The 12831-nt window shown below is 34.3% G+C and overlaps 1 protein-coding gene across 1 annotated transcript in view; it reads right to left on the bottom strand.

Annotated features, from left to right (window-relative positions):
• Positions 1-12831, bottom strand: part of LOC125663978 (paraplegin-like) — a 35148-nt gene that overhangs the window by 20850 nt on the left and 1467 nt on the right. Inside the window, exons 2-12 of the mRNA XM_048896447.2 lie at positions 9773-9881; positions 9198-9410; positions 8168-8310; positions 6272-6358; positions 6014-6141; positions 3497-3614; positions 2979-3161; positions 2434-2578; positions 1783-1894; positions 562-685; positions 1-27 (exon numbers count right to left, since the gene is read on the bottom strand). The exon at positions 1-27 is cut by the window's left edge and continues 136 nt beyond it. Of these exons, the coding sequence (XP_048752404.2) occupies positions 1-27; positions 562-685; positions 1783-1894; positions 2434-2578; positions 2979-3161; positions 3497-3614; positions 6014-6141; positions 6272-6358; positions 8168-8310; positions 9198-9410; positions 9773-9881 (1389 nt within the window). The remainder of the gene's footprint in view (positions 28-561; positions 686-1782; positions 1895-2433; positions 2579-2978; positions 3162-3496; positions 3615-6013; positions 6142-6271; positions 6359-8167; positions 8311-9197; positions 9411-9772; positions 9882-12831) is intronic.

Raw genomic sequence — 12831 nt, 5'->3', positions numbered from 1 at the left:
GTCAAATCTTCCTGGACGAAGCAGAGCCTGAAGGGAAACAATTGTTACACATGCATTTGTTTTTTCATTCAACTTTATAAATGATAAAGGTTTTTCATTAACTGATAACAAAGAAAATATATTATTGCTCATGATAAGAAACTGTATTTCAAATAAATTAGGTTGTTTCATTTTCACTGTGCAAATATTCCAGTTTGTTACAAAGGTAACAATCCTGATGGTTTTACTTTTGAGAGTATTTGCCAGTCATTCTAAAAGTACATGTAGCTTAATCACACTCTTACAATATTCACGATGGATCTAATTTTCAAACAATATCTTAAACAAAATGAAACTATTGTGATGTTTTCCTAATTTACGGTATCTATCATTTAATATGCAATCCAATTCATTAGACCGAAACCCTTCAACTTTCAAATTTAATAAACATAACTCTTGGTGGCACAGAGAAGTGATTTTTGACAAGTCTCTATTGTATCACCAGATGTAAAATCATGATTTCACTGATGAAATTAAATGGGAGACAACTACTTGGTTCATCATCAACAAAAGCACACCTACCTTGTCCAGGATGTCCACCCTGTTGGTGGCCCCCAGCATAATGACACCCTCTGTTGTGTTGATGCCGTCCATCTCCACCAGCAACTGGTTCAGAGTCTGCTCCTCCTCAGAGTTGTTTGCTGCTCTGAAAATGGCATCCAAAGAAAATGTTTGAAAATTACAATACGGGTACATATAGGTCCTTGACCTGTGACCCACATAAATCAATGGTGACCCACAAAGATCAAGTTGAACGTTAAAACCAATATTTTCTTGAGTAATTAGCTTGAATACAAGTATTCAAAATGATCATATCAGTGGGTTCACTCTCTTGAATTAGCTATGCATGTACTTGAGAAATATTCTCACATTATCACCAGTGTGAAATCGACTTTACCCATGTGAGACAGCCATGCAAGATTTTTCTGTCTCGCACTGCTGTGAAGTCATATTTTCTATGATTTATGTTACACAGTGAAGTAAAATATTTTGTATTGTGTTCTTTAAATTTTAATTTGATATACCTTTCTGGAGGACAACTTTGGGTTTTAGTTTACACTTACATTGTAAACCATTTTTGGGTATGCTCTTTCTGGCTGTCTAATTAGTTTTTGCACTGAAGTTCAAATGAGGATTTTGTTAATTTTGAATTTTCAGAAAGCTTTTGAATTTATGCACTAAACCCTGGGTAAAATGTGAGAAAAATAATCCTTCATTATTTATTCGTGTAGGATAGGGGAATTCAACCTCTGGAACAAGATTCGCTGTCTAGGACTTGGCAAATCTCATCAATAGACAGCGAATCTTGTCCCCTCGGTGGAATCTCCCAATCCCACACTAGTATTAATGAAGGATTCTATTAGTATTGTATATTAATAAAGACCTGAGATTTTCTGATTGCAAGTGTTAATATTGTGCATTGATATGAAAACTAAGATTTCCCAGTTGGAAAGTGACCCAAGTTTTCCTGTTTATCTGCAAAAGTGACAAAGAAAACTATATTTGCTGATACTGAAACTTTTAACATGATATTATTGAAGGTCAAACATATTAGTTCAAAGTATTCTAGCAATGTCAGGGGTCCTGAGCCCACTCTTCGCCTTGGGACCTCAGACCTTTATCATACAGTTAAATCTAAATGAGAAGTACATGTAAATGCAATCAAGAAGGCCCTTACTTGTACCTCTAGATTTGCCCTCACTAGTTTGGCACATAAATGTTTTGTCACAGTAAAATACCAACCCTCTGCTACCACGACTTCTCCCTACAGCATCCAGTTCATCAATGAAGATAATGCAGGGGGCATTGGCTCTCGCAATCTTGAAAAGTTCTCTTACTCTTGAAGCTCCCTGACCTAAAACAAAAATTTACAAAGGATTGTTAGGAAAATTTTCATGGATTTTAATTATCTTGGTCTAAATATGGGGAGTATGGGAATTATCAATGCACTCCAAGACTGAGGACGATCATATTTCCTATGTAACCGGCAGCGTAGAGAACCTTTGAAAGAGATTTCTACTGTAAGCATAACAATGGAAACAGGTCATTGGAGATGTTTAAAAGTCTTCGTTCAGTGGAGGGTATGGCTAATTATAGCCTGCTTGTTTGTTGATCAGAATACATCATTCTGAAACATTGTACACAAGAAATAATCTTTGTTATTTGCAGGCAGTTGATTTTACAATACATATTTAGACATAAGTTCTAAGAATATCAGTATGAGATATGGAAACATGTGATCAAAGTCATGATCCAACTTCCATATACAGAACAGCTTCATTGTAAGCATCTAATAGTCACTCTTCAAGTGACAAATCACGATTGAAGTCCAGTAAGAGAAATGTTAAAACTGAACATTTTGAAAACATTTATAACACTTCTACGTTAACCCACCTCCATAGATTTCCACAAATTCTGACCCAGCTTTTGAATAGAATGGTACGCTAGCTTCAGCAGCTACAGCCTTGGCCAAAAGAGTCTTTCCACATCCAGGGGGGCCAAGTAGCAATGCTCCATGTGGAATTTTAGCACCTAGCCTCTACAAAATAACAAATACATATACAAATAATTCTCAAATTATCATCACTTGATTCATAGCCATTTTTAATATACTGCCATGTTTTGTCAGGAGTGTTTGTCCTGCTATAAAAATATCCTGTTGTAACACCAAGCTTGCATACTGCCATCCACCACCGTCTTCTATACAAACATCCATACACTCGTATTTGGGTTTCAAATGTTTTGACCACCTACGATGTGTTCAGTGAAGGGGTTTATTAGTTATCACCTTAGATCACCGGTGAAAATTTAAAGACCGTTACAAATGTTCCCCAAACGTCCCCTATCTAAAAAGTGGTGTCATCGTGCTTCTGCACAACCAATCATCTTACATTCTACGTGATGTATATTACAGGTATATCCAATATTAAACAAATAACCTGGTATCTCAGAGGATTCTTTAAGTAATCAACAAACTCCATCACTTCGACCTTGGCCTCTTTTATGCCAGCAATGTCCTTGAACTTCAACTTTGGTTTGTCGTCTACAAGGAGATCCTCTTCCTCCATCATCATGTTGAATCTCATAAAATCGTTATTGTCTTGATTCTGATTAGCATTCATCTGAAGTTAATAAAATAGCAATTAACCTGATTCTCATTTGCATTAATCTGAAGTTAATAAAATTGTAATTAACCTGATTCTGATTAGCATTCATCTGAAGTTAATAAAATTATTGTTAACCTGATTCTGATTAGCATTAATCTGAAGTTAATAAAATTCATTATTAACCTGATTCTGATTAACATTCATCTGAAGTTAATAAAATTATTATTAACCTGATTCTGATTAACTTTCACTTGAAATACAAGTTTGTGATGTAATGGTTATAGATTGTTGACATTTTTAAGATAACTTTGAATATCAACAGAAAATATTTTACACTATCAATCACTTACCACCGGCCTTGGATTTGGCTTTATATGCTTTTGCATCCGTGATATAATTAAGATTCTTCTTACTATTACTGCAAAGTAGGCTACTAGAAATACGATAAAAACCATCGAATGACTCGATCTGAAAAAAAAAAGAAATGGACCATCCTATAATGTGAACATTGGAAGCATATCATATAAATTACTTGGGAGACTGAAGTTGACAAATTCAATTTCACCAACATGTATAAACCAATAGATTTACCCAAAACACTGCAGTTTCTGAAATTGTTTAACCTGAATTTTTACAGAAGTGTTTGTTATCAGGGTATTGTTTTTAAAGCTCTGGAAATATCCTTTCTTGGTATGTAATTTTATTACAAAGATGCTGCCCTACATTGATTCCATGAAAGACACATCAAGACCTGCAGGTGCTTCATTGTATAAGTAGGACTCTATTAAAGCATACAGACAAACGCTGTATAAAGCAGGGCTGAAACGATTCACTGAAGTATCAATACTGTTCAATATAAACGCTCGATTCAATGTTCGATTCATTGCCTAGATTTTCTGTTCAATACGTTTATTACAAACGGGTTCAGTAAAATACATCAGGCTTGGCCTGTACTTAATTTTCACCTGTATGAGGGACAAAATGGCATCTGATAATAGTTAGACTGTTGTTAGCCTCGAGTCTGACAAAAACAATAATGAACTTAATCAGTTTAAACTACAGAGCTAGCAGGCATCTTACCGTTTGGCGGTTTGGAAACATTTTGCCTTTAAAATTATGATTGTGAATCTTGGTAATTAAATTTTTCTTCAATACTATCATTGGTTTCTTCTGTAAATTGTATCGCATTGAAACTATTGAATCGTGGAATAAGTATTGCAATATGTATCGTATCGTGAAGGGGGCATATCGTTTCAGTCCTAATACAAGAGGTACTGTGAGCAATGCTCACTAAGAATACCCCCCGCTTACCCCAATCTCCCAAAGGGTGTAGGTAATAGGTAAAACTTCAGTATTATGATCCAAAAGGTATCTAGGAACACAGCATCTCCATGCGATGAAAAAAGCCATTAAAGAATTTAAATGGAAACCATATTGCTACTTCGATGTCCAGTGCGCATGACCTTTGACCTTTTGACCCCAAAATTGATAGGGAACATCTTCATCCCATGGGTAGTCCATATGTATGATATGGTGACTGTAGGTGGAAAGGATAACGCTTTAGAGCCCGGAAACCATATTGCTACTTCGATGTCCAGTGCGATTGACCTTTGACCTTTTGACCCCAAAATCGATAGGGAACATCTTCATCCCATGGGTAGTCCATATGTATGATATGGTGACTGTAGGTGGAAAGGATAACGCTTTAGAGCCCGGAAACCATATTGCTACCTCGATGTCCAGTGCGCTTGACCTTTGACCTTTTGACCCCAAAATCGATAGGGAACATCTTCATCCCATGGGTAGTCCACATGTATGATATGGTGACTGTAGGTGGAAAGGATAACGCTTTAGAGCCTGGAAACCATATTGCTACTTCGATGTCCAGTGCGCTTGACCTTTGACCTTTTGACCCCAAAATCGATAGGGAACATCTTCATCCCATGGGTAGTCCATATGTATGATATGGTGACTGTAGGTGGAAAGGATAACCCTTTAGAGCCCGGAAACCATATTACTACTTCGATGTCCAGTGCGCTTGACCTTTGACCTTTTGACCCCAAAATCAATAGGGAACATCTTCATCCCATGGGTAGTCCATATGTATGATATGGTGACTGTAGGTGGAAAGGATAACGCTTTAGAGCCTGGAAACCATATTACTACTTCGATGTCCAGTGCGCATGACCTTTGACCTTTTGACCCCAAAATTGATAGGGAACATCTTCATCCCATGGGTAGTCCATATGTATGATATGGTGACGGTAGGTGGAAAGGATAATGCTTTAGAGTCCGGAAACCATTGCATCTACAGACGGACGGACGGACAGACAGACGGACAACCCGATTCCAGTATACCCCCCCCCCCCCCACAACTTGTTGCGGGGGGTATAATAAAGTGATCCCTGCTTAGTGCTTATCATAACTTACAGGTGACGTAAAAATCACAAATTTTGCAAAAACGCACATTCACAAATGTAATGATATGTAAATTAAAGTATTATTCATTTAATCATTTCACAATATTTACAGCACATTTCCAGTATTTTTGCCTTCGATATCTTTACCAATCGAAATTATGCGATTTCATCAAGAATGTGAACAATGTGCGTAGAATATTGATAAAAAATTTCATTTTTGAAAAATACATGAGGGTATGAACTGTGATGTTTTATGCCAGCATACTTTTCATGGCACTGACACTCTTTGTGAAGTATGCTGGCATAAGTGTTGCAGTTAATGCCCTCATGTAGCTAATTCTGTCATAACTAAGCTTCATCAACATCCCAACAATTCTCATGGCACAATTTATCTGAATTTTTCATCCACACTTAAAGAAAAAATGTTCACTACCTCTGTTTACTTACATGCCTTCATTTAAAATGACTTTATTTGCATTTTTGTTTTCTGTCTCTAAATTTCTGATATAGTATCCAAATTTAGAGAATGGCATATCTGTTTGCAGTGTAACCCAGCAACCACTAGGAACAGTGCCCTGCAAGAATATAAATACCGTATTGAACATTCTGAAAATCTCTGTAAAATATTCATCCAATCATTTGGGGAATTAATAAGCATTACTACTGTGTAGTAACACAATCTTTTGTATTTTAACTAGAACTTACATTTTCTCCTACGTATTCATCATATAAGTAAACGCGAACATTCTGAGAATCCAGGCCAGGTAATGCATTTCCAACTACTTTTCTTACCTGTAAAATAAACAATTACTTTCCTTACCTGTAAAATAAACAATTACTTTTCTTACCTGTAAAATAAACAATTACTTTTCTTACCTGTAAAATAAACAACTAACTGCTCACAAGAATTACCTTGGGATTACATAAACATGAAGTTACAAAAGTGATAAACTTTGGAGCACCTGGCTCTAAACCGAGCCAAGGTGCAGGATTGGATAACTAGATGACACTAAAAAGGATGCTTGTGCCAAGATTAAAAAACGTTTGTTTCCCCCTTTGACCTCACTTGAAGATGAGAGTAGCAGATTTCAACCTTTGGCAACTAAACAATAATAATGATGTTTTGACCTATGGGTGAAAGTTAGGAAAAATATTTCATTTTTGGACAAACAATGAGCAAATGAGCAATCAATTCATGCACTAAGCAAAATTTTATCCCTGATTTTATACCCATCATAACCCCAAACTTCATAAAAATCATCCTTAATTAATTCAGTAATGATTTAGTGTGACCCAGCTGCTACTAGTGAATTTTTTTTTCATTTTCTGTATATTCTCATGAAAAAAAAAATATAGATTCCCTATCTAACCAACTCTAGGCAAATATGGATCTCCACAACAATGGAATGCTTACAAATTAATTTTTCTGATTAGTGGGAATTGACAAGACCAAATATTACATATATTCCAATGTAAACCCCCTATAGAGGCCCCATTCTATCATTGGACCATGATTTGAAGGGAATTGAATCTGCAATACCTGATGGTGCTTGCATAATAATGATGACATATGGTGCTTCTGCTCTTGGGAAGAAGATTTTTAAATAAAATTCCCTAATATATATTACCAGGTATAAATCTGATTGCCTATTGTGGCCCCACCCTAGCCACGGGGCTATGATTTGAATAAACTGAAATCTGCAATAACTGAGAATGGTTGCATATTGATATGACTAATCATGGTGCTGCTAGTCTTGAAAAGAAGATTTCCTCCCATAAATTCCCAAACAATGTTCCCCCTATTCTGCCCCCCCCCCCAACTCTGTGGACATGATTTGAAAAACCTTGAATCAACACACCTTGAGGATGCTTGCTTATAAACAGACTATACATGGCCTACCTGATCATAAGAAGAACATTTTTAAAAGCCTTTTTATTGTATAAATTCTTGTGTTAAACTTTGATCCCCTATTGTGGTCCCTACCTACCTACCTAAAAGGGCCACAATCTGAAGTTGGATAAACTTGAATCTACATTTTCTGAGGATGTTTGCATATCAATAGGACTAATCAAGGCCTTATTGTTCTTGAAAAGATTTTAAAATATATTTTTCTTTATATCTCCATGTAAAACTTTGATCCCCTGTTGTGATCAATTTCTTCCTTCCTGTTTTACATCACTATGCACTTAGTTTTTCTTAGAGATATGGGGTTGTAGAGAAGAAGATTTTTGAAAATTGGTCAATTTTTGGCAGTTTTTGTCCCACCCCTAGACCACAGGGGTGCAGGAGTCCTGAAATTTACAATTTATATTCCCCTTGTCCCAAAGATGCTTCATTCCAAATTTGAAAAGAATTGGAATGGTAGTTATCCATAAGAAGTTAAAAATTGTTAACGGACAATGCACTACTACAGATGCAGAACAATTGTAAATAGAGCATCCGAGTTTACTAAGGTGACCTAAAAAAAAATCTTGAATGAGTATCAAAATGGCATGTAAACAAAGACACACCTAAAAGAGAGTAATTGAATTCCATACTTCTATTTGTCAGAATGATGGACCTGCATAAAGCTTTATTATCGATGTACATGAAAAACTTACCATTCCTTTCTTCATCATGTCTATAAATTCCGTCCAAGAAATTTCCCCTTTATAGGAATACTCTTCCTTGGGTTTGTTCAATAGAAACATGACTCCTGAACAGGCAACTGCGACAATGAGAGCAACCAGGGTGTCTGATGTACCTATAAATTGTACAAATTTGAAGATCATCAACTTTCTACAAATCAAAAACTTCACACACAATATGAACCCCCCTATTCAATACATTCACTGAATCTTTTCTCTTATATTTCTTTTGAAATTGACATTGCTTTCATCATGCAATAAATACATGTTTGTTGCAAGCTAGTTTGATCCAGTTTTCTTGTACCATCTGTCTGCAAAACCAAATGTTACCAAATATGGAGTGTCATCAAGGTCAAAGGGTGCATTGGCTGTTCCATTTAACATAACAAATGGGTCAACCATATGATATTTTAGATCTTAATTCTAGTTTATATGTTTAAATAATACATAAAAATATAAATATAAACAATAAAATGTCTTTCTTTGTTGTTTCATCGATTGATGAAGGTAGCAATCATTGCAGAAAATTTTTTCATGACCTGCTTACGCAGGTTATGCATTTTTTCTGCAATGCTAGCTACCTTCATAACCTGATGAAACAACAAAGAAAGCATTTCATTGTTTAAATTAATTATGAATAAACTGGGAATAAAATACATTCACCAACTTAATCAATAAAAACAATGTCAATAATTTGTTCATATAATCAATGATAACAAGTCCATTTTCCGAATCTGAGTATAAATCTATTCATGTATGCTATATTTCCAGGTAATGTTAAATTAGATGACACTTTTCATGGAGTCAAATTTTTATTTCAGAAAAAAAGAGCACATTGATTGGGTCTTGATTTCAAGATTTGAAGACTTTTTTATGTTAGTTCTTTTTCCTCCTACTTTTGAATTCTTGGGTGTGTCTGTTTCAAGAAGTGGAAATAAGAAGTTTGCAGTATGTCACATTTATTTCCACCTACCATGTCTACACGTATACACAAGCTCCTTACCGTCCAGAAGTCCGCTTTGGATATCATCGTTCTCCTCTTTCTTCTCATTATCTTCTTTCTTCTCATTATCTTCCTTTGAGTCTTTCTTCTCATTATCTTCCTTTGAGTCTTTCTTCTCATTATCTTCCTTCGAGTCTTTCTCATCTGTCTTTGTATTTGTTTTCTCCTTTTCTTTCTCCAACTTCGCAGTTGTTTTGCTAAAGTTTCTCTGTGCTAGAAGAGATGAAATAAATACACCTACCTAGCTATTAATCAATTGGGAACTCGCACACAAAATTTAATCTGAAAAGCTCCCTTGATCTTCAAAATAAAGCGAGCTAAAAGATTTTTGAGCTACATACTTTATACAATAAAACTAGCCTAAAGACTTTGCATCAGGTATGTTGGAAAAGACTTAAATATTCACCATCCAAATTTAATCTTTTCTAACAGAAATCTTTTTAACTCTATTCCTAATACACAGTGTCACTTCATCTATTTTGGAAGCTTAGACAATGTAACTTGTTCATTTTCCTCAGAAATCTTGAAGATATATGTACATAAATGTAAATCATAAGATACACCAAGGAAGTTACCATTGTATTGAATAACATGTAAATCTTTCCCTTGTAGATGTGATTTAGTTGTCATTGCTTTTGTCCAAGGGTGACATGTTGGTCTTTTTACAGAACTTCCAGCACATTTCTGCAATTCATATAAGATAAATTACTACATAACTATCTCGTTATATCACAATTTAAGGTAGCTCCATCCTTACGTGACTCTGCCTTATGCTTTATTAAGGATTCAAACTAGAAAAATTGTATTAATTTTCACTTAAAGGGACTGATTCGCGATTTCCCCCAAAATTTTGTTTTTCACTTTTGATGATCAAAATCTACTGTCTTATGTGTTTGAAAGATTTCACATGAAAATTAAGGTTATACATTATCACAGAAGCTCATTTTAGAAAGTTTATTATTTGTTTTGTAAACAAAGATTATGGTATGCTATTGTTTACAAAATTTTCAAAAGAAATGGATATCAATCTAAGTTTATTATATCTTTTATATTTCAAGCATTTTTGGGGTAAAATTTGTCATCTAAAAGTTAAAATTTATGACTATGCAACATTAAGATGCTTTATATTACAAAATCAATATTTCACTTGTTTGTTTCTTTTACATAAAAAGACTCTCGTCTTTGTTTACATAACACAGATTTAAGGCTAAAATATTGCTTTTATTCTTGCATTCAAAAAGTCAAAATTTTGGCTGTCAACATTAAATAAGTTGTATTTTTAATGTTTAACATCAAAAATGAAAAATATTTTTTTATCAAAAATCGTGAACTAGTCCCTTTAATATACTTTAATTTAATACATTTTAATTTAATCATAACTAAAGAAATTGCCTATGTTGTCACCTTTATAAAGATGTCAAATTGAGACATACATAAACACCAGTATATATCGCCATGGTAATCAGAAAATTGCACATTTTCGTTAAATAGTATAATAGAAAGTACATAAAAACTTGATAAAATGATAAAAAAAAATTAATGTTAGCAGTTTCAAAAAACTGCTACTTTACATATATATAAATAAATTGTGGATATCAGGGAATCATTTTAGACATACAATGGAGAAAATAACAGCACATGAGTTATTGCCCTTGATATCATTTTTTGATATAGATAATTGATAGAAAATATTCACTTTTTCAGAATCAATTCGATAAATTAAAGATTTTGCAAAAATTCTCTGACATCACATGAGGAAGAGTAGCATTAGCTTACTATGAAATTGTGATGCAATTTAAGGATGATGGACATATACAATGAACTATATAAATTTTAAATAACATTAGAATGGTATTAATGATCATACATGGTGTTTACAGTAGAATCCGCACATATCTTCTGTAACATTCAATACATAAATCATACATGTATTGAATCATTGGTAGCAGTTCCATTCTGATTCTTCTTGTGAATTTAAAAATAAGGGTGAGAAGTGTGTAGGCTTGGTCATTCAACAGCTTAAATAAAAATATCAAATTATGTTTTTGTAATCAAGAATCACATATATGATGTCAGCATGAGTATTTATCAATTTAACAAGAATTATAACTCAATCCAAAAATGAAAGTTTGCTTGAATGGAAACTTAAAGCAGACCTGTTTACCCCTTCTGACTGATGTCAGTAGTCTAGAACCAAGTTGTCAGTACTTTGAGAACTTTGTCAGTATAAAAGTTGAATATAACAAAGTGCTATCTGCTTTCTTCGATAGTTGGAGGCATGGCCAATGATTAGGGCATATTTTTTTTTTTGAACCTCTGAATGGGTTTGTGTGAGAGTTCACCGAAATTTCGGAAATTCTTCTGTTTGAAATAATCATACGATTGTTAAATTTAAAATTTATTGTCACCGAAAATTCAAATATAAGTTCACTTCATAATTTCAATATACAGACCGAAAAATAAAAGCTTCTTAACAATTTGAATAAAATTTTAGAACTATCCTTGCAAATTCACACATGTTTCAACTTTGACAGATCCGCCTACTTGGATTTTCGTATGCATTCTCGTCAACCTGACATTCGTCATCCATGCCTTTTTAAAAGTTTGACATAAATCAATATCAATGGTGCGCTTTAAACAATGGTAACTTCAATTGACTAAACTGGTTCCCTAATGACCTCACTTCTCCCCAGTGTTGGACCAATCAGCGGGGAACCAGTTTAATTCAATTGACAAGCTTCTTTATCATAATGATCGGAAATTTTGGGAAATGATTTTTTCCAGATTTGTAGAAAATCATAAATTTTCAATGGGAATCCGTTGAGCATATTTTGACTTTAAAATATGTGGAAAATACTGACAATTCGTACAAGTAAACAGCTCTGTTAAAGACAATACAACAGAGGAAAATCTATCACATCACCCCTACATTGCAGATTGTAAGAAATAATGATTTACAGTACCAGGATTTATTAGAACCAGTCATGGGTTTGAATTTCAGTTGTCCCTTTGATTCTTGGCTATGAATTCCCAAACTACTTTGAATTACAATCAATGATTGGAAAGGGGAAAAAAAATGAAGCAAACATTGTTTTCATTTGCAGATTTTTCACTTTGTTTCAACCTAAATTTCAACCTCTTTTTCTGTCTTTAAAGTATACAATTGTCCTTGTCTTGTGTCTGGAATAGGTAGGTTATATATTTCGTTTTACAACTAAAGGTCCGAACGATGTTGAGCCCCGAATAAAGTCGGAGATAACGCGGACATTTTCTCATCTTCATAAATTAGTCACAGACGCCCCTGGGTGAACGATGTCTTAATTGACCCCTCTTTAAGGTTTCCTTTATAGTTTAACCTTTTCTTAGATTGTTTAGGCATCGGTAACCCAGTTTCTTTACCCCAACTAGCCTCACCAACCAGCTCACGTTCTTTAATCGGATGTTTTGCCCTTGCATAATAAAATGCAAATCGGACATCTCCGGAATTCTTAAAGACGACTTCTGTTATCGCCATTATTTTGAATTGTATTAATTTTCTAAATGTATACAAATTTTCGTCACAATCCAAACTTGTCAGCAGGTCGTCATTTGGGTGAACTAGGTTAACAAATGGGCGTCAAAATTCATTTCGGGG

This window comes from Ostrea edulis, chromosome 1 (genome assembly GCF_947568905.1).
Source record: "Ostrea edulis chromosome 1, xbOstEdul1.1, whole genome shotgun sequence".
Taxonomy (NCBI): domain Eukaryota; kingdom Metazoa; phylum Mollusca; class Bivalvia; order Ostreida; family Ostreidae; genus Ostrea; species Ostrea edulis.
The sequence above is the reverse complement of the archived record's forward strand: the minus strand, read 5'-3'. Positions and strand labels throughout refer to the sequence as shown.